This window comes from Aquarana catesbeiana, linkage group LG01 (assembly GCF_042186555.1).
Source record: "Aquarana catesbeiana isolate 2022-GZ linkage group LG01, ASM4218655v1, whole genome shotgun sequence".
NCBI classification, from domain to species: Eukaryota; Metazoa; Chordata; class Amphibia; order Anura; family Ranidae; genus Aquarana; species Aquarana catesbeiana.
In genome coordinates this window covers 246,502,301-246,528,905 of record NC_133324.1, presented here as the reverse complement: position 1 = coordinate 246,528,905, position 26,605 = coordinate 246,502,301, and the positions used below count along the sequence as shown (strand labels likewise).

Here is a 26,605-nt window from a genome sequence, read left to right as displayed (position 1 = left end):
ATAGAGTTGGATCGCGTTCATAGGAGTCCGGCAGGGCCTATGTTGGAATCAGGGCCCCCTAGAGATGTGTTATGCCGTGTTCACTTTTTTGGGGTGAAAGAGGAGATAATGAGAGCAGCATGGCAGAAAGGGGTTTTGGAACACGCAGGCCAGGGGGTCCAGGTGTTCCCAGACCTTAGTTGGCAGACGAAAAGAAGGAGAAGGTTACTGAGACCACTTCTGGATCAATTACGGGCAAAAGGTGCAACTTATAGATGGGGACACCCATTTTCATTAATTATAAAAAAGGATGGCCACACCTTTGCCCTGACGGTGCCAGAGCAACTACCGGACTTATTTAAGTTCTTAGACACAGAAGTGGTGGAGATCCCTGACTGGATTGATATCCCTTTAGAGAATATGGGAGGGTATACTCAACAGAAGAAACTGCAGAGGAGTAGAAATTAGGAGAAGGAAGAAGAACTATAACTCATGGGTGGACTTGTTTTTTCTTGTTCAGTGCCCTGTCTTTGACGCTCTTCAATTTCTCCCTATCCTGGACTTGCTGGAAAGCGCCTGGGACTTTTCCATCCTCCCCCTGAGGTGCACCCCCGTGCCTCGCCCCCCCAAAGGGAAAGAAAAAAAATTTTTTTTTTTTTTTTTCCAAGTTTAATGGAAGGTACTCCATAGGAATGTGATGGACTATAAGCGATATCAATGGAAGGCTCGCCGCAGCTTCCAAATTTTTTTTTTTTTTTGGTTTTGTGTATCACTGGGAAGGGGTGAACTATTGTTGTGTTTTGGAGGGATAGCACTTGGGTATTTAGAAGCACTTGATGTATATGATGAAATGTCACTCTCTGGTTTTTTTTTTTTTCTTTTTTTTTTTACGGTGTGCTGTGGTAAAGGAAAAATTAATTGCTGTGTTATGGATATATATCACGTGGTCTTTGTGGAAACACATGATACACTGGTTGCACATGAAGAAAGTGTGGGGGAGGGCATTAAGGGGGGAGGGGAAGGAGGGAAGGGGGAGGGGGGTTCACGTAGGGGGGAGGGGTAGGGGGGGGGTGGGATGAGTGTACATCAAGGGTGGGGAGGAGGGGGTAGGGGTAAGAAGGGAGGGGGGAGGGGGAGGGGGGAGGGAATTAAGATATTAATATCACACTTTTTGCTAGCACTAATATTTTCACACCAAGTGACAGGGGTACTTAGTGGCCCCTATGAATCAGAGGGAGATAAGTAGGGGGAAGACACGAGGTAATTATATTTAATTTTTTTTTTTTCCCTCTGTCTTCTTTCTCCTCCCCCCCCCCTCCCATCAACCTAACTTTCTCGGGGTGGTGGGGGGGGGGGTGGAGGGGAGGGGGGGGGGAGTGGGGGTAGGCATGGGGTATCTAGAAGTAAGGGGTATGAAAAGGGTTGGATGGGGATGTGGGAGGGGTGGAGGGGGAGGGGGGGTTAGGTGGGGCTATAGGTTAACAATCACAAAATAAGTTTGGAAATGTAAATACAACTGTACAAGGTAGCTTTGACTTCTTAATGTTGTGCAAAGGGAAGACACAGCCCTTCTCTCTTACGGGTACTGCTTTTGGTGTACTCCCCTTGATTATCTCACTCTCAATGATTATCAAGGGGCGTGCCACTGCTATTTTTGATAAATATACGCTCAAACTTTTCGTGCTCAGGGGCATTTCCCTACAAAAGACGTCTCCCCTCCGAGTGGAGGAAAGTCGGAGGCGTCTATAACGTGGGTTTTTTTTTTTTTTTTCCCAACGGCTCCGTGGATTCGCGCCGTTCGGTTTGTACCTCTTAATTGGTACAGGGGAACGGGGGGTGGGGGGAGGTGGGTGGGGGTTCTTTTTTTTTTTTTTTTTCTTCCTTTCTTCTCTTTCTTTCTCCTCCTCTCTCTGGGGTTCTGGTTGGGGGGCCCCTCTCCTCGTAGTTTCCAATAGATCGTAAAAATATGACTAGAATAAAATTCACCTCATACAATGTCAAGGGACTGAACACTCCGGAGAAACGGATCAGATTACTTGCGGAGATGGGAAGGATGGGGACGCAGATTGGTTTCCTCCAGGAGACACATTTTAGAAGGGACAGAATACCAAAATTTGTAAATCATAAATTCTCAATAGTTTATCACAGTGCATCCCCGAGTGCAAAAACCAATGGAGTATCAATCATTGTCTCAAAACAGATCCCGTGGAAGGAATTAAAGGTAGTCACAGACGAGGTGGGCCGCCTTTTAATTGTAAAAGGACAAATTGGAATACAGAGGATCACACTGGTGAACCTATACCTCCCAAATGAAGAACAGGTCAATTACCTTGAAACCTGCCTACAAATGATACATCAATACAAGGAAGGGATTCTAGTGATAGGAGGAGACCTAAATCTTGTATTAGACCCGTCCCAGGACACGTCTAGGGGAGCATCATATCTTTCACTGACAAAAATACGAAGAGTTAAGAAATTATTAAGTAATTTGCAAGTAATAGATACATGGAGGTCTCTCCATGTTCAAGACAGGGATTATACGTTCTTTTCGCCAAAACACAAAACATACACTCGTATTGATTATGTCTTGATATCACAGACAGTCATAACATCACTGGTGAGTGCGGAAATTGGATCATTTACCTTGTCAGACCATGCTCCGACAGATTGTACGCTGGATCTAGGGGAGGAGGAACGCCGGGAATGGCATTGGAAGATCAATGAAACACTACTAAAAGACAAGGAGTATGAGCAAAAACTTAACCAGGAACTAGACTCCTTCTTTTTGACAAACGAGTCGAATGAAGTTACCCCATTTTGCATCTGGGAAACACACAAATGTGTGATGAGGGGAGTTTTGATATCACTAGGGGCGTACAGGAAAAAAAAGCTTAATGCACAGATTGAGGCCTTGCTTAAAAAAATCCGGGAAGTAGAACTAAAAGATAAAAAATCTCAGACACAGTCACTAGAGGAGAAGTTAGGTGACCTCCGAGGGGACCTGAATTCTCTTCTTATTGAACAGGCAAAAGCTAAACTGAAACGGGGAAGGCGGACACTATATGAATTTGGGAACAAACCAAGTAGGATGCTGGCAAAGGCCCTCAAGGACGCCTCAACACAACCCCATTTGTCGGGTATCAAAACACAGAGGGGTGAAGTGGCGAATTCGTCACAGGAGATGGCACAGACTTTCAGAGAATATTATGAGGGTCTTTACCAGCTGGACAGGCATCAGCCCCCACAGAGGGGTAGAAATAAACAAGAGAGGGCAAAAGAATACCTACATAATTCAGAAATGCCAAGGTTAACGGAGGAGGTAGCACGAGAACTAGACGTACCAATCTCAATTGAAGAATTTAAGAAGGTAATAAACCTCCTAAAAGTAGGGAAAGCCCCGGGACCGGATGGTTATACCCTTTTGTACTACAAACTTTTTGCTGAGAAATTGGCCCCGAGATTTATAGCGGCTTTTAACTCCCTACGGGAAGGACGGAGGATACCTAGAGAGACTTTGATGGCACATATAGCTGTAATTCCGAAGGAGGGAAAGGACCCATCCCAATGTTCTAGTTATCGGCCAATTGCGCTGCTGAACGTGGATTTAAAAATTTTTTCTAAGATCTTGGCGTTAAGATTAGAAGAGCATATTCCGGCACTGATTCACCCAGACCAAGTGGGATTCACGGCAGGAAGGGAAGGGAGGGAAAATACGCAGAGAGTAATAAATGCAATATATATTGCACAGAGCAGACAGGAACCCCTTATATTGTTCTCAGCGGACGCAGAAAAAGCTTTCGATAGGGTTGATTGGACTTTCCTTGAAACAACTTTACAATATATTGGATTGGGTGAGGGAATGCTGAGCTGGTTCTCAAACCTTTACTCAATTCCAAGTGCGAGGGTTAAGGTTAATGACAGATTGTCGGATCCGTTTGTGATACAGAATGGAACGCGACAGGGATGCCCCTTTTCACCAATTATCTTTATTCTCACGCTGGAACCTTTTTTAAGGAAGATACGCGCTGACTGCAATATTAGGGGTATCAAGACAGAGAGAGAGGAACACAAGTTAGCAGCATATGCCGACGACTTGATCTTCTTTATAACCTCTCCTATTATATCCCTCCCTTCCCTTCTAAGTGAGATAAATAATTTTGGAGATTTAGCAAATTATAAGGTAAATTATACTAAGTCCGAAGCCATGGGGTTGGAAATGAAGACAATTGAAATACACCAGATAAAATCACAATTCAATTTCAGGTGGACAGACTCCCACATAAGTTATTTGGGGACTAAAATCCCAAAGAAGCTCAGTAGAGTGTTTGAACTAAACTATGCCCCGTTGTTAAGACAAATTAAACAAGATTTTAGGAGATGGGACAGGGAAACCTTCACTTGGTTTGGAAGGACAAATATTATAAAGATGAACGTGATGCCGAGAGTCCTTTATTTGTTGCAAACATTGCCAATAAAGATCCCATCGAACTTCTTAAAAGACCTTAGATCAAGGTTCTTGAGATTCATTTGGGCAGGGAAACCAGCAAGGGTAAGGAGAAACATTTTAGCACTCCCAAAAGGAAAAGGAGGTATTGGTTTTCCAGACCCAGTACGATACAGGGAGGCCTTACAACTAGCGAGAGTGATGGAATGGTGTGCCTCCGTTAGGAAGCCACACGTACAGCTAGAACAAGCAACGACTAAAATCCCATTGGAAGGAATAGCATGGATAGAAAAATCAGAATTACCTACTATAGTGAAAAAACATCCGTTAACAGGGGCAACCATCTGCTCCATTTATATGATCTTTAAAAAAACAAATCTTTCACCAAATCCGAGCCCAATGACTCCGGTACTGGGCGCCCCGGATTTCTTACCAGGCCTAATTGACCGGAGGTATGAGGCATTAAAACATAAAGGGAAAAGTAGGCTCATAGACTTTTCTAGAGACTGCCGTCTGATGACACGAGGCGAGATAGAGGGAGAAGTGACAGAAGACCTGGACTATTTCAGGTCCATGCAGCTAGGAGTGTATATTCGCTCAAAAATCAAAACATTCCCAGTAATACGGGGGCTATCTAGCTTTGAGCGGAGTTGTTTAAATGGTGAAAGTATGAGGCACTCCCTATCATATTTCTACGAAATATTAACAAATCTGGAAGCCCCACAGGAGCTCAATTTCATGCAAGCCTGGGAGAGAGAGTTAGGAGTAACGTTCACCCAAAAACAGAAGGCCAAAATGTTAAAATCAGTACATAAAACATCGATTGCTAGCAGATATCAAGAGGGAGGATATAAAATCCTTACCAGATGGTACAGAACACCATCAGTTCTTCAAAAAATCTTTCCACAGGTATCAGATAGATGTTGGCGATGTAAGAGAGGGGTGGGTACGATGTTACACATATTTTGGGATTATGAGGAAATTAAGAGCTTCTGGGAAATGGTTGAGGAAACGATTAAGGATATTACAGGTGTGTCTCTTGGGAAAAACCCGGCTGCATTTTTACTAAATGATGTTCCCCTATCGGTGGAAAAATATAGGAACTCTCTGCTTAAACACCTTCTCACTGCCGCAAGGGCTTGTATACCGGCTCTGTGGAAGAGTACAGTCCCTCCGACCAAATTCCAGTGGTGGGCTAGAATCATAGAAATTCAACAAATGGAAAATTTGACTATGACGCTGAAAGAACAAGATGAGAAATATCGGAGGATTTGGTCCCCTCTAGTAGAGTACAGAACTAGAGAACAGGAGAAGGGGGCTAGGTAGGATCGAATGGAACCGAGGAGGGGGGGGTCTCTCCCCCCCCCCCCCCTTTTTGGGGGGGGTAGAGAGAGGAGGGGAAAAGGGAGGAGAGGAATAATATATATATAATTTTTTTTTTTTTTTTTTTTTCGTGGGAAGGGGGGTGGGGTGGGGGGGGGGGGGGGATATAAAGGATATGGGAAATGAAAGGGGAAAAGATATGCTTGCCCTTGGAACAGAAGAGATTTAGAATTATTTTGTAAGGAAACGAGTTAAGTAGGTATATTATGACAAAAAGAAGCTGTATATGTTGATATGATGTTTAAAAGAAATGTTTCATGTGGCATGTGATATATGACTGTCAGAAAATAAAGAATTTGAAAGAAGAGGGGGGGCATGAAGGCTGCTTCCTCTGGGTCATAGGTTCCCCTAAAAATGCACACAATCTAAAACCTTTCCTGTGTGCTCCCTATTGGAGGATGTACTGTATGGGGACAGGCTGCATCTTGAAAAAAAATTTATGCCCTGCCAAAAATCTTTACATCAACAATACCCAACAATACCCTATAGAGGATTTGTTTCTCAAAAAAAGTGTGGTCCCTGAGGTTGATTCAGCTATCTGATTGTACACAGACATACTCTGGCTTCTGGCGGACGTTCCAAGGCTGCTTGGATCTTTTGTCTCAGTATCCCACCCTGCTTCTTGGACGCTGGCTTTGACAACCCGGATGTTGAAACCCAAGTCCTGAAAGATGGACATCTGGCTAAAACGGTCAAATCTAAGCTTTTCAGTACCAGAAAATTGTCCTCTCTATATCACCGTACCTCTAAGGCTTACTCTGCCTGGTTTGCAAAGTGTTAGTCCTTGCTAGTATTCCGTGGAACGTCTCCTGGTTTTTCTACAGTTGGGGTTTGGACCTGCATTTGGTCTGGAATACAATCAAGGTCTGGATATCAGATCTGGGTATTCTTTTTTTTTTTTTTTTTTTTTTTTTTTTTTTTTAATGGTTGTTGGCTTCTTACTCCTTGTGAAGGTACAAGGGATTGCTCATATCGTTACTCCTAGACACTCTCCAGTGTTGCCGTGGGACTTAAGTATGGTGCTTTTGGTAATGCAGGCTCCTCCTTTTTTTCTGCCCATTAGAGAGCTATCTTTGTCTGACCTTAAGCCGGCCATAGACTAATCGAATCTCGGCCAGTTCAGCTGGGACCGACCGAGACTCGATACATCTATGGGCAGGCTAGTTGTACTAAAGTCGATCCATCAATCGACTTCAGTACAACCAGCCTGTTTAATTTCTTTTATGTGATCACTGCTGGCAGCTGTAGCAGCCAGCAATGATCATTGTATTCTGCTGGCAAGTGGATGTTCAGGCTTCGGCTAATGGTCGCAAGGTGCTTCAGGCTGCTATTTACCATGTATACTGGATCCTTTTTTGTTGTCGTGTGTGTCCTTTGGGCTGATTTTGTTGCCCTCCCTTCATTGGTATTGCTTTGGGACTTCCAGTCTTTTTTTCTGCCTGTTGATGTATTATATGATCAAGAAAATAGATTTTTGGATTTGCCTGTAAAATCAATTTCTTGGAATGCAGTATAGGGCACCCTTCCCTCTGTAATCATCTTACAGCTTGCTAAAGAACTGAGGATTTCTGGGAGCTGGAGAGGTTATTAGGGATCCTTACAGGTTTTTTTGCTGGTGTCCAGTCAACTGAAGGTACGTGCTTAGAGCCCATTCTTCCCTAAAGCTGGCCGTGTCCTGTATTGTATTCCAAAAAACTGATTTTACAGGCAAGTCCAAATTCCTATTTAGTCCTGTCCATAATACATAAAAATTAAATATGTGCAAAACAACCATACATTCCCTGTAAACAAATCCTATATGTTTCATTTTAACCCACTTTTTAATTAATTTGTGCATTTTATTTACAGTTAATATTTGATGCTGTCCTTCAAATAATGTATGGCGCTGTGGTTCCATGGAGTGATGCAGTAGAGCAGCTTGTCAAACAACATCTAGAGATGGATCATCCCAAGTAAGTAAAGAATATTCCTACCCTTTTGCATCATATTTTCTTCACCATTTTAGCTTTCATCAGTATGATCATTTTAAATGTATATTATTACTATACATTTTAAAATGTCTGTGGGCCATCAGTAATGTAAAAGATCCCTGCCACCTCCATATCCCCCAAAGTCTGTTTTTGAGGCATTTCTGGCCAGGTTCTCTTACACGGAGGAGGATAGTGGGGCAGGTGAAGAAGAAGAGGGAGGGCATGAAGGCTGCTTCCTCTGGGTCATAGGTTCCTTCCTGGAAGAGCCCATTTCTGTTAATTTATCACCAAACCTCAGGGACTAGTTCAGTCTTGATTGATGAGGTGTGGACATGCCTGGCTCCGAATGGGCTAGAGGCTTCTCCACCTCCAAGATACCAGTATAGGGTCCCCTAAAAATGCACACAATCTAAAACCTTTCCTGTGTGCTCCCTATTGGAGGATGTACTGTATGGGGACAGGCTGCATCTTGGAAAAAAATTTATGCCCTGCCAAAAATCTTTACATCAACAATACCCTATAGAGGATTTGTTTCTCAAAAAATGGACAATAAGCCTAGGTTTACATATGTGCAGGTCGGGAATGTGTGTATAATCTCGTGTGTTCCTAACCCACTGGTTAAACTCAGATTGATTAGTGGTTCCAAAACTAACTCCTAGATTGTAAGTGCTAACGAGCAGGGCCCTCTGATTCTTCCTGTATTGAATTGTATTGTACTTGTTGTAATATGTTGGCCGATTTATGTATAATGTTGTATTGGAGTGCCATGTTGACAAGAAATTCAGTTGAATTGTCCAAGTCAACTGAATTTTGACATATCAAGGGGACAGCTGAAGACTCTTTGATGTGTTGATCTTATGCAAGTCTACCTAGGTGTGTGAGGTGAGATATGGTCTGTAAACCTAATTGAACATTTCAAAGGGTACATTGTTTAAAGGTCCATAGAAGAAGTATTTATTGATGGTAATTAGACTTGAGGGGGTAACAATCAGATCAAAGAGTATTTTGGGTTGACCTAGCAGAAACTCCCTCCTAGTGGACTAGTATTTCGGAGAGGACATTCAAGCTGGCATTTAGTTTTTTGGTATAGTTTTGTCTGTGTGTGACTGTGAAGACACAGACCTAGGAAAATGGGACTCTGAATTATATCTACTCTGTCGGATTTTTTTGTCATCTGTGGACTTTGCACTTTGTTCTGTGTTGGAAGTCAATAAAGTGCATCTCTCTGGAAGAATTGGGTTGCTGCGGAAGAGTACTTACTGATTAATTATCATACCCACGATACTACTATACTACACATATTATTCTATCACTACAGTACTGTCTGCCCTAATGTTGTAAAGCGCTGCGTAAACTGTTGGCGCTATATAAATCCTGTATAATAATAATACCTATTACTGCAGCAGGAAACAGACACAAAAAGATACTTTGCATTTTTTCCAAAAACTGTTCTGTTTATTTGCTGCAGTTTGAGGAATTTTTATACACATGATTACTTAGGTATCACATTAAAATGGTTGTAAAGGCTCAAGCCTTTTTACCTTTATGCATTCCATGCATTAAGGTAAAAAACCTTCTGTGTGTAGCAGCTCCCCAGTCACCCCTCATATATTTACCTAACATAAAAAGGAAAGCTGCGCTGTGCAATAATTTGTGATCATAAGAAAAAATATTACAGAATTTAAATCCTACAATTGAAAATGTATAAAAAGTTCATGCCTGTGGCTCTTAACCCCAGCCTCCGGTCTTTCAAAGCTAAAGGGGCTCCTCAGACTCTCCGCGTAAGATGTCATCTCATGTGGCAGATGTATGTTCATTCACTTCCCAAAGGGCTGTCAACACACAGTACCAGCGACTTAATTTCTGCAACACTCTACAAAAGGTGATAATGGGATCTGCAGCACTCTGTGTCCGGCATGCTCCTGTCACCCCGGGTATATTTACCTAAGCCCGATCTTCCTCCAGCGATGTGCTGGAGAGCCTTAGCTCTCAGGGGACTCTCCCTCCTCATTGGATTAGACAGCAGCAGGAGCCATTGGGAGCCTGGAGCGACGGCAGGGGACCCAAAAAGAGGAGGATCGGGGGTTCTCTGTGCAAAACCACTGCACAGAGCAAGTAAGTATAACATGTTTGTTTATTTAAAAAAAAATTGCCTTCAATATTACTTTAATGTTACAATTGTTTTTTTATGGTAACAAGGGGCATTACACAGACAGGCTAATTACTAATCAAGACTCAAAAGAATGCAAACATGTAATCATAACATTTTTAGTGCACTGTGCAATACATGCAAAGTATACAAAATAGAATACAGTTTTTTTTGTTTTTAGCAGTAAAACTTTATTAGGACAATTGCAGCATTACATGTGTAACAGTAAGTAGAATAGTAGGCAAGTTACAGACCTCAATACACTGCAGTTAGTCATATAGCAATCCAATGTTCTCCTATGTTGTATCAACCTGATCTTCTACCACAACATAGGCATGAAAATAAAAATCTTTAGCTTAATCTAACACTACAGAATCACAAACATAAGCTATACCATGAGACTCAATCAGGGAGTGGGGGCAAGGAAGGGGGGTGGGTAGAAAGGGAAGGAGACAAAGAGTAGGAAGGGTGAGGAGGGAAGGTGACACAGTCAAAGGTAAATGAAATGTCATAATCTGTTCCCTAAAGGCCGGACAGAGCTTTTAATAGTCAAAGTTAAGGATTCTGTCCTCAACCCACGTTGCCCTACTTTTGTCAAACTTCTTAGGGCAATTGCGCCCCATGTAAGTAAGACGGTAGAGGGGAAGTACTGCGTTAACCATCAATCTCCAAGCCGCCACTTTTGGAGGCTCAGCGAGTTCCCACTTTTAAAAGGATCTTTCTAGCATAATATGTTGTATAAAATATAAACCGCTTTTGGTGTGTGGAGGCCTGTAAGTTGTCAGTTAGTTATACCCAACAGTAAAATTAAAGGGTCCAAAGATTTTGTCAGTGACCTCTCTCTAAAAGTCCAGAATGCTAGGACAGAACTACACCATATGAATAAAATTCCCTACCTCTGTTTGACATTTAGGACAATCAGATTGTGAGGTCCGGTAGATTATAGACAATCTCTGGGGGGTGTAATATACTCGATGAATGAATTTTATTTGCACCAGTCTATCTCGGGCAGAAATCATCAATGGAATGTACTGCTGGATCCCTGCATCCCAGTCTTCCCTGGACAGCTCGGGCAAATCTCTCTGCCATTTCTGGAATAGCTGGCAGGGTGGATTTGATTTAAATCAAGTCCATTTAAATCATGATTTAACTCACTAGTAAAAAGGCTTGATTTAAATCAACTCGATTTTAAATCATCATTTTTGAAAAGCAAGTGTCATCTCTGTCCCATAGCGGCTCCTCCTCTGACCCGCTGTTGACTCACCGACAGTCCTATTCACTTTAATGGGGCGGCTGGTGATGCGGCAGTGACATAACAAGGTGAGGGATGTGGCGGCCCATGTGAGTGGATGCCCGCTAACAGGCGCTGCCATGATGGATCTGAAATGACAGGTGCTCTTTAAATGTAAGGACTCATTCTTGCTGGTAGGTAGAATCTTTAATATTTGCAAACAAAATTAAGGTTTCCCATTAAGAATAATAAGCTGTCAGGTTAGTAAAACAGCGATATCAGAACCGATTCAATCATACAGCTTGTAGTGTACATAGATTTTCAAAACAATGGGATAAATAAATATTCCTGAACTTTGTTTTATAACATGGTTACTGTGAAATCGTGTGAATGCATCAATGCAGTGCATGTTATCTTAGTTTGCAGAGCTTGGATTCATTGAATGAGTATACCAAAAATGTAAATATTGCATAATATACAGCCTCATGATACATAACTAAGCTCCATTTCATGCTGAATAAATTATATTATTATTGTATCTTAAATAGAAAATTATCTTCAGATAGATGTCAGATGTCTTGCATCGGCTACTATTATTTTGTTTGTCATTCAAATGAAAGGGCTGCTGTACCTGGGACGTGCATGCGTACATGCACATGCACGTATATGAACCTAGGCTATAAAGGGTTACTGAGCCTGTGATACATTTCTGAGGTCTTTCACCAAGTTGAAAGGAAATGGAGAGTAAAAGGAGGAGCATAATATTGCTGCTATGGTACAAAGACAGTCTATTTCTTTCAGAATATTTTGCAGCTTACGCAAAGAGTACCTTATTGATTTGTTTTGGTTGAAAAATAAGCTCCTACCTCTACAGGATCATGTGTTGGAGGTCACCACATCCCGATAATATAGAAAAAAAACAGACCCCCTTTGGAAATGGGATTTTAAAAGTGGCCAAAAACACCAAGTAATAATATAATTAATAATAACAAAACCTTGTTGTATAGACAGAAATGCACAAAGGCATAAAGATAAATAATTTTGATACATATACAGACATTTATGACATCTCTGATGAACCCGACGTTTCCTGCTTGATGCCCTTCTTCAGGGTTTTTTTTTTTTTTTTTTTTGCAAACAGAGCAAAATGTCTACCGAGAAAACATACCGTATTTATCGGCGTATAACATGCACTTTTCCCCCTTTAAAATCAGGGGAAAATCACGGGTGCGTGTTCTATGCCGATCCCCCGCTGATTGTGAGCGGAGGAGCGAGCCGCCAAGATACACATAGCCGAGTGTACTCGGCTAGACTCGGCTCCGCTCACACTCACGCCCAGTCCCGCCCTATGATGGACATAACACAGGGACTGCGAGAGGAGCCGAGAGCCGCGGCACCATTTTTTAGCTGGAAGGCTGCAAATGACACTAGAGCAATGCTGCAATGACAAGGCTGCAATGACAAGGCTACAAATGACACTGACAAGGCTGCAGATGGACACTGATAAGGCTGCATTGATGGGCATTTTAATGCAAGTTTTTTCCCTTAAAATCCCCTCCTAAACTTGGGGTGCATGTTATACGCCGATAAATACGGTATATACCATTATAGAGACAATAGACGAACATCGATGTACGGCATAAACAAATAAATGGCAATGCATATCGCATACCAATGGTAACAATAAATTGTACATAGGTATAAGAGCCCTTGGGCCCCATGCAGCAGAGAGGCTGGACGGATGAGACTCAATCTCAGATAACCCCACAAAGTATGGATATATCAGCGAAGGTCCAAAAAGGGGAGGAATGCCACAAAGAAAAAGTCAGATCTGAACTGATCTGAAAGATAAAACGGAGTATAGTAGTGTCTAATGCTCTTTAAAGTCAGGCACCAGATGACATTACACATGATTATACAGTCAGGTCCATGAATATTGGGACATCGACACAATTCTAATCTTTTTGGCTCTATACACCACCTGAAAATCTGCAGTTAAAGCACATCTTGTTCGTTTCATTTCAAATCCATTGTGGTGGTGTATAGAGCCAAAAAAAAATAGAATTGTGTCGATGTCCCAATATTTATGGACCTGACTGTATATACATAAGACATACATACCTGGATAGAAAATATAAATAGATTCTTCACAGGAAGATGTCCCCTGTTTAACAATCCCAAGAAAATGGCTGGGAGAATTCCCATGAATCCCCTGCCCAGGAGGTATGCCTGTCTGGGATGTAAAGCGGTAGTATTATAAAGATCAGCATCACCTCTAGCTTATTATTTGAGTAAATCAGGAAATCACAAAGAAGTGTGTACTGTGTGTCCATCTCCACCTCTTCTGGAGAGTTTTTAAAAGTGCCAGTGATCAGATCCGTCGCAGCTGTGTTGTTTGCACGTCGCAACGGGTTCTGTTATACACCTGCAGATGCCCGCGCATGTGCAGTGGTGCCAGATGTATTGCGCATGCCCAGTGGTGAAAGGTCGGGGCGCATGCACATTTGTGGCCGACCAGGACCGACTGTCCTCAGCGCACAGCGCGGCCCCAAATAAGGGTGATGGCGTCCTGCGCTCCAGGGACACCAACGCACAATCTTGGCCTGTCAACAATGGGTGGGACTCCAGAAGGACCCAATCATGTCAGCACCGTGTAAACAAGGGGGGGCCCTGCGCTAGCAACGTCGAACACCCCTTTGTGCGCCGGGTGAGATATGTTCAAAACGAGGAGGGGGCATGAAAGGAGGAGTCCCACCGTCAGGTGATAGAAAAAATGGAAGGAAAAAAAAGAACGATTGTAAAGGAGTCTGAAAGGCAAAATAAAGTAGCATCATTACCAGCATATTATGCTATATTAGACCCTAAAAGGGTCAATCAAAAGAAGGGAGGAGATATAAAATAGCATTTGAAATATTAGCATAGAAGGTCGAAGAAACTCTTAGTGAAACTTCTTATAAAAGTTTATTTCTCTGTTCCACCATATGGCACCAAATATACTGCCACATAGTAGAACAGGAATAGAAAAGTTGGAATGGGAGATTTTAATTTTATCCAATGGGAGGACTAATATAGTTTATCCCGATAGCCAGTCGGATATAACACCTTCTCTCCTATTCTTCCCATCCCCCAGATGAAAAAAAAGAAGGGGACCATGTCATTAAAGTGGTGTTCCGGTCAAAATGATACTTTTTAAATAAAAATACCCCTATAATACACAAGCTTAATGTATTCTAGTAAAGTTAGTCTGTAAACTAAGGTCTGTTTTGTTAGTTTATAGCAGTAGTTTGTTATTTTATAAACTTACAGCAGGCCGTGGCCATCTTAAGTGTGGGCATCTGAAGCCAGACTGTATTTCTTCCTGGATCTCATCCTTGCAGATCTTGCACATGCTCAGTGCAGCACAAGCAGTGTAATAGGTTTCAGGTCAGGTTTCCATAGCAACGGCAATGTCAGAGGAAGTTGCCGCCCCTTCCCAGAAGGCATTGCAAACAGGAAATGATGCGATGGGCCGCGGCCAGGGAGGAGGAAGTGAAAAATGAATACAGCAGATATACAGTAAGTGCTGAGAAAAAAAATAAAAAAATATCCAATTTGTTTACAGTGCACAGTTTAGTGAGGGATGCTGAAGAGTTGTAAAAGTGGGTGGAACTCCACTTTAAGGCCAGGGGGTGAGGTGGTATCCAGACTTGTTATTCAGCGTGTTTCACGCTGGAGCAATAGTCTTTTCCAGTCTCCACCCTGGGTATTGGGATGTATTCGATCGAGAATAAGAAATTTTATTTGTGGAAACCTACCCCCCATGTATATCCCTAACATGCCTACCTAATGGAAGATCTAAGTTTGACTTCTGCATACTAAGGATATGCCAAAAATGTTCAAAAAGGTTAAAAATGGTTCTTCGTTCAATTTCATGTGTTCTTGGTTTAAGTTTTTTTCTACAAGTTCTGTATTGCTGTACTCTGGCATGTATAATGCTTTCCTGCAATGCAGCTTATCCAGTCAGAGAATACCTTGCATTCATCGAGAAGAATACAAGGTGTTCTGTGAATGGTGACTGTGTTCACTATGTGCAGCGCAACATAGTACCTAGAAGATGACGGCAATCACTGTAGTGATTCTCTGCTTCCATAGCTGTTCGACAGGTATGGTATGTGCATGCTTGCACATTGACATTGGTCCAAGCTGACTAATGTGACCATGCACCAGGGTTGCATTGCAGGATCCTGGTGCGGTATACTTACCTTGTCCCCAGGATCCTGCGATGTCCCCCCGATGTGTCCGCGGGCTCTGTCCTCTGCCCGAAGCCTCTGTGTGCCGGGCTCCGTTCCCTGCGAGTAACGCGACGCACGGGGGCGGAGCCCAGCGGCAAATTCAAAAAATGTAAAAATCATAACACATACAGTACAGTGTAATCTTATTATTTCACATCCCTTTTGTCCATAGTGGTTTGTCCAGTGCCCTGCATGCAGTTTTATATTATATATACTGTTCTTTCTGCCTGGAAACTTGAGATTGTCCATAGCAACCAAAAAGTGTCCCTTTACGCCAAAAGTGGTTTTAGACCAGCTAGAAAACAGCGATAGTAAATTAGAACACTTGCAGAATTGAGCGATAGTGAATAGTGGGGAAATTCATTTTATTAGTATTTTTTATAATTATTTATACTTATTTATTATATTATAATTTATGATTTTGGGTTTCAAACTTTATCATACCCGGGATATCTACTAGACTCTTGTTTGGACAGATTTAAATGTGTTATTGCTAAGAATTACAGGCCTACAATATAAAACGCCAAATTTCTATGCAAAATAATTGTACCGCTTTGAGGCGCAAAAATCTGACATAATCATACCGCCAAGGAGGCTACAGTGGCTACAGCCAGACTTTGTGGAGGGAGATTTCTGCAGCATATTTGGCAAGTACAGAATCACAGTATATATAAAATATGCAAAGTGGTTGGAGGGAAGCTTCAGAATGGCAAAGATGTTTTTTATTACAAATTATATGAGCAGACTACAGTTCCTCTTTAACAATCAAGTCTTTGGGGGACATTGGTAGAATTAAGTTTAGTGTTTTTCATTGCCATGTAACTATGATATAAAGTATGTGTTTGGGAAAAATTAAAAAATAAACACATGCAGAAAACCACTTTAGTACATGCACAATAACCCACGATTTGTCTCCCCACACTGCTGGTGTAGAAAAATACCAAAAATCCAGTGAGATCCTAATTTCCTGTGGAGAGCTGGAAACTGTCTCAGCTGCACTTAAAGTTCATGTTACTCTACCATTTCATATTCCTGATAGGTGCAAAAAAAAAATTAGAAATAATAGACCGTGCAAGTGGTCAAACAAACCAAACAAATAATAAAAAAAAAATTATATAGTGAAAATCAGCTGCAAGCACACCAACTGATATCAACTTAGTCACAAATAGCTAAAAATACTGTGCTCCGCTAAACAAATATAGTAGAAAGATTAGTGAAATAGCAAAGAAGCCATTTAACATTAAAAACATATAAAAGTAAATAAAATTGTTTCACTTGTAACTTAATGTCCATGTGATCATCCCATTCTTCACTGAGAAATCAAATAAATCAGTGCATCCTCCACCAGTGTAATAAACCGTCACCAAAATTGAATGTATGGAGGCTTACTTGAGTTCCATGTCCTCCTAAATTAATAGAAAGGTTATGACTCGCAAGGATAGAAGCTCCCTGGCACAGTGTTGGATACACAATTTGATAGCAAATCAGATGCAAAACCACCGAAAGATGTCTGATTGTTCTCAAATTAAGGGTAAAGAAGACCCCAGGACAGGAGCCGTTGACGGGGCTTCATCTGATGCCAAAATCCCTTTGCACTTGCCACTCTAAATGGAGACCACATAGTGTTAACCAGATACCACACATTTATTAAAAACTAGAAACTGTACTTACAGAAAAAAGGCAGCTACAGAGCTGTATTACATCAACGTGAAGGACCCATCAGATCATGATGACATCACGTGCGTAGCCCCACTCTGACCGGGTTCATCAAATATTACATTCTCTAAGGACTGCTCCAACTCCATATTACTGTATATGTAAACCCTGGGTTACCTAGATGACAACCCGTCCATTTGCACAAAACCTCTTTTTTGACTACAGTTTTATTATGCTAAGAAATTTAAAAGTTACTTCAGTGGTAATCAGAAACCTCTCTTAAATTTGCTCAATGCCTTAGACTTATTGACCAGGTTATCCTAATGTAAAAATTAACATGCGAGGCCTAAGGTTGCCCTAAGAAATTTGAAAAGGTCTGGTCCTCTTGGGTAAATACACAAGCCAGAATACCACCTGATTAAAATGATATATATCTATATGTAATGCTATAAAGCTATGATTCTTGTGTTGCATTCTCATCTACTGGAATATATATTATGCACTGTTGGAAAACCTAAAACCGGTATTCTTGCTCTTTTTGGCAGTAACGTATTGGGTGGAGTCTAGCTTACTTTATTTTTTTTTTCTTTGTTTTAGTTTGGTACACTGTATGCTTTTTGTATTTGTGTTTTCAGAGATTATAAATATAATAAAAATTTACCTAAAAAAAAATAAATAAATAAATAACGGCAATACCAGTGTATTTGCATTAATCCAATCCTGTAATCGGAATAAAGCAAACCGTTGCTGTAGAACTAAAGCTGGCCATACATTACATTACTTCAACTATGTAGTGCAAGGGCCCGCCTGATTACATACAAATTGAAAGTATTTAGGTTTAGGACCTCATATCATATGGCCTTGGTAAATCTAAAGGAAAATTGTACAAGAAAATTGCATAATGCATGGCCGGCCTAATAGTAACATCAGTTACAAATCAACATGTTACAGGATTGGATTTGTCTTCTGTTACAATTAGATAATACTCCCTTCTCACTGAAAGATTTTTTTTTTTCTGCCATATCTAGTATAAGTGAAATTTTCCCCATTGATTTATGCAAATGAGCCCATATTGCCGTCAATGTTTTTTACTCAGTATTTGGACTGGGTAGTTATCTTGGTGTGTGATATAGGCACACATGTTGATTTACATATAGTCATGTTCATGTGGAAATAAGTTTTTCAGTTTTCGATATAAAGAAAAATAAATGTACTATTTTTGGATGCACTCAGTGGTAGCAGTGTACTTCTTTCCTGCTGTTTGTATCCCTATTCTTTGGGAGTCTTTTGTAGAACTGACAACACTGATGTGATTTCAGACAGTGTTGTTACGTCAGAAAATAGGAGCTCAATAAAGGGTAAGCTCACCTTTTACAGAAAAATCTGTAAGGTGAACTTACACTGGACCCCCATCGCACCCGTCCCGCTGTACCTGAAGCTGTCAATCACTAACACTGACACATGGTAAAGCTGCTTTACCAATCCAGGGATCAGATATCCCCCGCAGCATAATCTCCTAAATGTACCTCCTAAAGGTACGTATAGGAGGCATTCTGATAGGCGCCAACCAATCAGAACCCGCGTAGCCCATCCTGTCAGAAGAGAGAAGAAGAGGAGAGAAAGCCGCTGGGATTTTAAATCCACAGACCGGTAAAACGGCTTTACGATGTGTTAGTGCGGGAGATCGACGGCTTCAGGTACAGTGGGACCCGGGTGCGATTGGGAGTTGGTCCAGTGTAAGTTCACCTTACAGATTTTCTGTAAAGGTGAACTTACACTTTAAAGTTCTTTCAGGTTAAAAAGGTATTTTCTTTATCGTACATCATGACACAGATCCTAAGTAATAACTTAATGGGTTATGGGCCACCTTCAGGTGATGGACACTGGTATACCCAATACAGGAAGTTCACTCCCCTATATAACCCCTCCTCCTTCCACGAATACCTCAGTTTTTTTGCCAGTGTCTAAGGTGTTAGTCACGAGTGAAGATGTGCTCTGAGGAGCTCCAGGAGGGATCCATGCTGGATTTAAATAACCTCCACACACCGGATCCAGCCAAGCCACTGAGGCCACAGGATGGTACCCAGGCCTCGCATAGAAGAACAAGGTTTTGCCTGTAAGCCTCTCTTTTGAGGGCTGGACCCCAGGAACCAGGACTCTTTTTGGTCATGCTACATTACCTAAAGTTGCTCCTGAGGGGTGCTATACAGGTCCAAAGGAGTGGAACCCCTTTAATAGGGACCCGGTCTTTGAAGGTTTACTAACGCAGCCCACCGTGATGGGTTAAGTTTGGATCTGTCTGTTTTCAGCAGTATCCTGCAACGAGGAAAAGGTAAGGGAAGAAGCTTAGGAACTGTAAAAAGTTCATCTATGCCTTTTTCTTCCATATGAAAAACATTGTAATGTCTTAAAATCTCCACTAGAGGGAGTAAAGATAACATACCTTGGTACGTTGCTTCTCAGCAGCTCTGTGTCCAGCTATAAATAGCGTGTGTGTGTCCCAGCAGCAGGAGGGGGTTCTTAATTGAACAGGGGTGTTCCTCTCCCTCTGGGGGTACCGCATATTGTTAATAATGGCTCCTGTTTAAAACACTAAGTGTTACAGAATACTTAGCCTACTTCTGAGGGAACGCCCCCCCCCCTCTCCTCGAGGGGTGCGGTGGCGGCTTCCTATGGGTATTACTTTAATGACTCACATTTTGTTGTCAGACTGCCAGTTAAGTGAAAAAGAGGGGATAGGTATGGCGCTGCTCTTATTAAGAGGTGACCTACAACCTCTAAATACTTGTGTGTGTCACGGGTGCATTTAGTGCAAAAAGTGACAATAAAAGTGCAGAAAATAAATATTTGTATATTCACAAAAAATCCTACTGTGTACACTTCCTAACCACTTGTATATAATACATATTGTTATGTTCAAACGAAAATAAACACAATCCTGTGCAAAACCTGCAATTCAAAGTGACATTTCTGTGCAAAAAAATCCAACATATATGACTGGTGTATATTGTTGCTGTGAAACTGGGTTCAGAAATATGCATATACAGTCCTTAAACCCTGGTAGTCCAATAAAGTGACCATGTGCTCCTTCAAATTGTTCTGTGCTTCTTGGAAAACAGTGCCCCATAAGAAACGCACTCACCGCTGCTATTCACCCCACAAGGAGGTATTTCACCTTCACAGTATGAGCCACTGTGTAGCCTGTGGCGTGGGAGGAAACTTCCTGTCCTGTGTTCTCCAAGTGCCTCCTTGTCTGCGATGTAAGTGGTCTCCTCACTGTTAACCTCTTAGATGTTGCCCACATGTAGAGAGGAAAGAGACTCCATAGTGTGATACCGTAAAAAAAATCCAAAAATGTATTAATACTGATGGGTACTCACATTTAATAAAAATCATTAAAAGCGAAAACAGTGTTTAAAAACAGGAATCTGCGCTCCACGGCTCGAAACCGGAAGTGATGCAATGACGCTGTATAGTCCCGCCCAGACTCCCAGTTAAATAAGCCTTGTTGTGGCACGAGGCAGGGGTGCCCTCTTTCCCCACTCTTGTTCGCCCTTGTGCTGGAACCATTCCTGCGCACTGTTAGGGCAAACCCAGATTTTAAAGGGCTCACGATAGGTCCCACAGAGCATAAGCTTTCAGCCTATGCTGATGATGTGCTATTCCACCTCACGGAGCCTCTGGTCTCTTTGCCTAATCTGATGCGGGAACTTCAAAATTTTGGGGAGTTGTCTAATTTCAAAATTAACTACACGAAATCAGAGATATTACCTATTCAAATGACACCCTCCCTGACAGACCGATTAAAAGCTGCTTTCCCGTTCACTTGGACTAAATCATCACTAAAATACTTAGGTATAAGACTGACGGACAGGTTTGAAACCTTATTTACTACCAACTTTCCCTCCCTAATAACAATTGTGAAGAAAGATCTGACCCAGTGGGCTAAGACAGCCTTCACTTGGATCGGAAGACTTAATATTATTAAAATGAATGTCCTACCACGTGTGCTGTTTTACATGCAGATGATACCTGTGGCTTTACCTAAGAGCTTTTTTACCCAATTATCCAGTATTATATCCACCTTTGTGTGGAACAATAAGAGACCGAGAATCGCCATTAGATTACTGAGGCGCCACAGGGATGCAGGGGGCCTGAGCCTCCCAGATGCGCAAAAATACTATAGAGCTATGGTCCTACAAAGGATACTTAATTGGCGCTTCCACACACACTCCAAAGTGTGGGTCTCCTTAGAAAAATATACGGCGGGAAGAAATCTGGCATATGCCCCATGGCTAGCCCGGGAGCACAGGGGGTTGTCAACTTTTGCGTCTCCATTGACGACCATTTGAAAGCTTGGGACCGACTTAACACCAATTTAGATCTGGCGCCCCCTGTGTCCCCTCTAGCCCCACTGGGAGGATATCGGTGGTTTCTGCCTGGGGAACAGACAGTTTTTTTTGGCTCCTGGGTGGATGACGGCAATGCCAGCTGTGGTAAATTGATAGAAAGCGGTAAATTAGTCTCACTAGAAGCTCTCAGAACCCGGTCAGGGAGTTTCCCTATGGACTTTTGGCGTTCTAGGCAACTCCACCATTTTTTCAAAAAACACGGAGGCTCCATAAGAGATACTTCCTCCCTTACACCATTTGAACGCCTGTTCGTAGATGAAGAGCCGATTCCACATATGATTTCTGAACTGTACCAGTTGCTCAGCTTTGCTTCTCCAGTAGTGAAGCCACCATACATTAGGGCTTGGGAAAGAGACCTGGGAGTAGTTTTCACCCCTGCTCAATTATCTGCCCTTTATTAACTCACTCGGTCAATTGACTCCAAGACGTAAGAAATGAATTATAAAATACTGATGCGCTGGAGTGCCGGCAGATTTAGCAAAAATATATCCAGCCACATCGGACCTATGTTGGAGAGGTTGTGGCCACAAAGGCACTCTTCTCCACATTTGGTGGGATTGTCCTGCGATTAAATCTTACTGGGAGGACATCAAATCACAAATTAAGGATATCATGGGCATTGACATACCTCTCTCTCCGGTGCACTTCCTGCTACACATTCCTCCAATGCCAATACGCCAGTATAAGAAAAGTATACTACCTCACTTGCTTAACGCAGCAAAGCGGCTTCTCCCTATATACTGGAAACAGCCGCAAGTACCATCCAGAGAGGAATGGTGGCGCAGGGTGGGAGACATCTGTGAGGCAGAGGATTGGATTGCCACATGTAAAGGTGTTCGTGACCGCTTCACTGCGGTGTGGCAACCCTGGACAATATATACTTTAGATTCAAGTCACATCCCTTCTAGCTTAGACGTAGCCCTCCTTGAGCTAGCTGACCCATCCCTGAAAGGACGCCTTACAGACCCACAAAGGGGAGCAGTGAACCAGGACCCAAAGTAAAATAAGGTGGGGGAAAAAAAAAACACCTAGGGGAGACATGTCCCCTTCTCCTGTTCTACTTTTTAGTGAGTGTGGTGATGTCGGGAGGGCCTTGGTGGGGGGCGGAGTCGGACGCAGATTCCCAGGTATGTTCCAAACTATCTTTACTTTTCTTTTCTCCTTCCTTTCTTACCTAATAATGCACTAAGCCTTAACTGGTTATGGTTGTCTGTTTAAAGACAAGATAATATGTTTGACGTCAGGTGACGAATAAGAAATGATTAAGCAAGGAGACCGGACGGTCTCTGGAGGTTTGTGGCCATGGGACACCCTGATCTGGGGGTGTACTAGCACTATGGCGCTGACATGGTTTTTACACATGATTTTGGAGGGGGTTGGGGGTGTGGAGAGAGGTCAGTTGGAGGCGTATGTTGCCCCCCCTCTCTCCGCGCGCTCCTGATTGTCCCACTCTGTAATCTATCATGAAAAACTGAACTTAGCTGAAAATGTTAAAAAAAACAAAACAAACAAAAAAAAACCTGTCAAATCATTATAGTCCGGAGACCGAGACGAGCATACTCCAATATTCTGTCACCTGACTGATTGTTGTTTTTTTTCTTTTTCTTTTTATTAACACTAGCTACACCAGTTAAGGTGTGATTGTCTAGTATTTCATATATACCACTGATATTATTGTTTTTTTTCTTTCTTTATTATTCCTTTTTTGTTGAATAATAAGAAAATTGACTGGTATGTTACCTCAAACCATCATTCTAGGTGGATGTAAATCTATCTTCACAGTTTTACAGTTTTGCAATGTAATATCCTGTCTTTCATAAAAAAAAATGTATAAAAAAAAAATAAGCCATGTTGTGCCCCAGCCTTATATATTTCAAAGACCGCTTGCATGTAGAAAGCATAGACAGGGTTCTGAAGCGCCAGACGCCGATCACAGATCCTCCTCTTCATCGGGTCTGCATTGCAGACCCATATGCCATGCCGTCCGTGCGCACGCAGACTAAGGTTCATTTTTAAAAAAAAACAACGAGTAGGGTGGGTATTGGAAGGGGCGTGGCTTAAGGCAGGCGGCGCCGTGTGCAGGAATCTGCTTCCACGTGGCACACCACGCACAGCTGAGGACGTCAGTCAGGCTTACACCTGAAGTTTGTCATAAAACAGGCGCTCTCATTTTCAGAAGATCTCTCAAGAGCAACTGAAGAGAAGAAGTCTGTCACACAGGACACAGGAGCACTGGGGCATGTAAGGGATGTATACAGGCATTTCCAGTACAGGAAATCCAATTGCTACTCAGCACCAAAAGCTGATCTTTATGGTGGCATTGTTTTGCTAGCTATTACTCAGCAAGAAGTATATTTTTTCTTAAAGTGCCTCTGCTTTTGTGCTTAACACTATGACTTCCAGAGCTACCACAAAGGTACCAAAAATTCTACCCCAGGCGCTGGGAACTCCAGTCATGCCTCCACACTGTCATCCTCTCCGGAGATACCAGACATGACAAGCTAGGGTGAGTCATTGGAACCGATTGGTGCTACAACTGCTTCTAATGCTGTGTACACACGACTGGACTTTTCGTCGGACGGAACTCCGAAGGACTTTTCGACGGAGTTCCAACGAATCAGACTTGCCTACACACGATCACACCAAAAGTCCGATTGTTTCGACTGTGCTGACGTACGACCAAACTAAAATAAGGAAGTTCATAGCCAATAGCTGCCCTAGCGTCGGTTTTAGTCCGTCGGACTAGCATACAGACGAACTGATTTTTAGACCGGACTCGGGTCCGTCGGAAAGATTTGAAACATGTTCCAAATCTAAAGTCTGTCTGATTTTTCGACAGCAAAGGTCCGATGAAGCCCACACACGATCGGATTGTCCAGCGGTTTTTTTTCCGTCGGACCTTTGCTGTTGAAAAGTCCGGTCGTGTGTACACGGCATAACACTTGAGCCCCTGTATACGTGACTGAAGATGCATTTTCCTCTACCCTGCAGGGCCTGGAAGGAAGATTAGCAGCTTTAATTGCATCCTCCATCCAAATGGATAGGAAACGTGCTAGATCCCCCTCCCCACCTCAAACCTTTTACCAAGGAAACAGTTGGTACAGGATGAGGTATTACCCTCAGGAGATCATGAAGAAAAACAAGCCGATTATTCCTCTGCGGAGGAAACAACAGTTGATGATCCTTTTTCAACTTACAAAATCTTACGGAGATGGTTCGTTCCACTTTCATGCTACCCCTAACAGTCAGCTGAAAGTTTCTTCCTTGGGTTCTTTTAAAACCTTTACAGCCTTTTCATGCGTTTCCGGTCCATGCATTACTAGATTAGCTTATCTATGCTGAATGGGATCACCCGGATAAGCATTTTCTCCCTCCAAAGAGATTCTTAGTTCTCTATCCCATGGAGGAGAAATTCACAAAAAGATGGAATGTACCAGCAGTTGACGCTGCGATTTCCAGTATAGATAAAAGTTTAACTTGTCCAGTAGACAATGCACAAATTCTTAAAGATCCGACAGATAGAAAATTTGAATTCCTGTTAAAATCCTCTTTTTCCTTGGCAGGGGCACAAAAGAAGAGCAAAGCAGAATTCTAAAGCCTCATCATGAAGAGGAGCCCCCCCCCCCCCCCCCCCCCCCCGCTGCAATATTCAGAATTCTGGCAAAAGGAAATTTAGGACAGATGGGTCATCTCCACTGTGTCTCTAGGATACAAACTAGAATTTCGGGAGTTTCCACCGTCTTTGTTTTCTGAGATCAAACATTCCCAAAGATCCAGGGAAAAGGCAATCTCTGTTTCAAGCATTAGACCAATTATTGGCTCAGGGGGTGATCATACAGATCCCCACAGAAGAATAAGGTTTGGGGTTTTATTCAAACCTGGTTACGGTACCAAAACCAAATGGAGGTGTCAGACCCATTCTAGATCTAAAGAGTCTAAATCGGTTCCTGAAAATCCGCTCCTTTCGCATGGAGTCGATCAGGTCAGTAGTTTCTATCCTACAAGGAAGAACTTCTGGTGTCCATCGACATCAGGGATGCATATCTGCATGTCCCTATATTTCCCGCTCAAGAAGGGTTTCTGCGATTCAAAGTAGAACAGCAGCACTTTCAGTTTTATAGCCTTGCCCTTCGGGCTAGCTACAGCACCCCGGGTGTTCACAAAAGTGCTGGCCCCACCTCTAGCCAGGTTAAGGGAACAGGGCGTAACAGTCTTGGCGTACCTAGACAATCTATTGCTAATAGACCAGTCAGTAGCTCGCTTGGAGCAAAGTGTACGCATTACAACCAGTTATCTGGAAAGTCTGGGTTGGATTCTCAACCTAGAGAAGTCATCCTTAAAACCGCTAAAAAAGCTGGAGTATTTGGGCCTGATCATAGACACAGCCCAGTAAAAGGTGTTCTTGCCTCTGACAAAAATCAACTCCATGCGAGAGCTGGTGCGGGTGGTGAGGTCGTAAGGAGATCCCTCAATTCGCCTTTGCATGAGGTTGTTAGGAAAGATGATGGCTTTGTTTGAAGCAGTCCCCTATGCCCAGTTCCATTCAAGACTGTTGCAAAACAGTATCCTGTCTGCTTGGAACAAAACGATCCAAGCTTTGGACTTGCCAATGCGGCTGTCCCCAAGGGCGTCCCAAAGCCTCAGCTGGTGGTTACTAACCCAGAATCTGCTGAAAGGAAAATCCTTCAGACCAATTATCTGGAAAGTAGTAACGACAGATGCCAGCCTGAAAGGCTGGGGAGCAGTACTAGCGAAAACGACTGTCCAGGGACAGTGGTCAAGAACCGAAAGAGCCTTGCCCATCAACATCCTATAGATTCGGGCAGTGCGTCTGGCTCTGAAGGCCTGGACTTCCAGCTTCAGGGATTGTCCTGTCTGGATCCAATCCGACAATGCCACAGCTGTGGCCTATATCGATCACCAAGGGGGCACCAAGAGTCTCTCAGCACAGAGAGAGGTGAACCATATTCTAACTTAGGCAGAAAGGAATGTTCTGTGCCTATCGGCAGTCTTCATTCCAGGAGTAGAGAATTGGCAGGTAGACTACTTAAGTCAGCAGCAGTTATTCCCAGGGGAATGGTCTCTTCACCCCGACATTTTTCTGGCTGTT

At 42.6% G+C, this 26,605-nt stretch overlaps 1 protein-coding gene across 1 annotated transcript in view; it reads left to right on the top strand.

The window, feature by feature from the left end:
• The window catches only part of KNTC1 (kinetochore associated 1), a 521,537-nt gene that overhangs the window by 172,465 nt on the left and 322,467 nt on the right, over positions 1 to 26,605 (top strand). Inside the window, exon 28 of the mRNA XM_073627545.1 lies at positions 7,655 to 7,758. Within this exon, the coding sequence (XP_073483646.1) occupies positions 7,655 to 7,758 (104 nt within the window). The remainder of the gene's footprint in view (positions 1 to 7,654; positions 7,759 to 26,605) is intronic.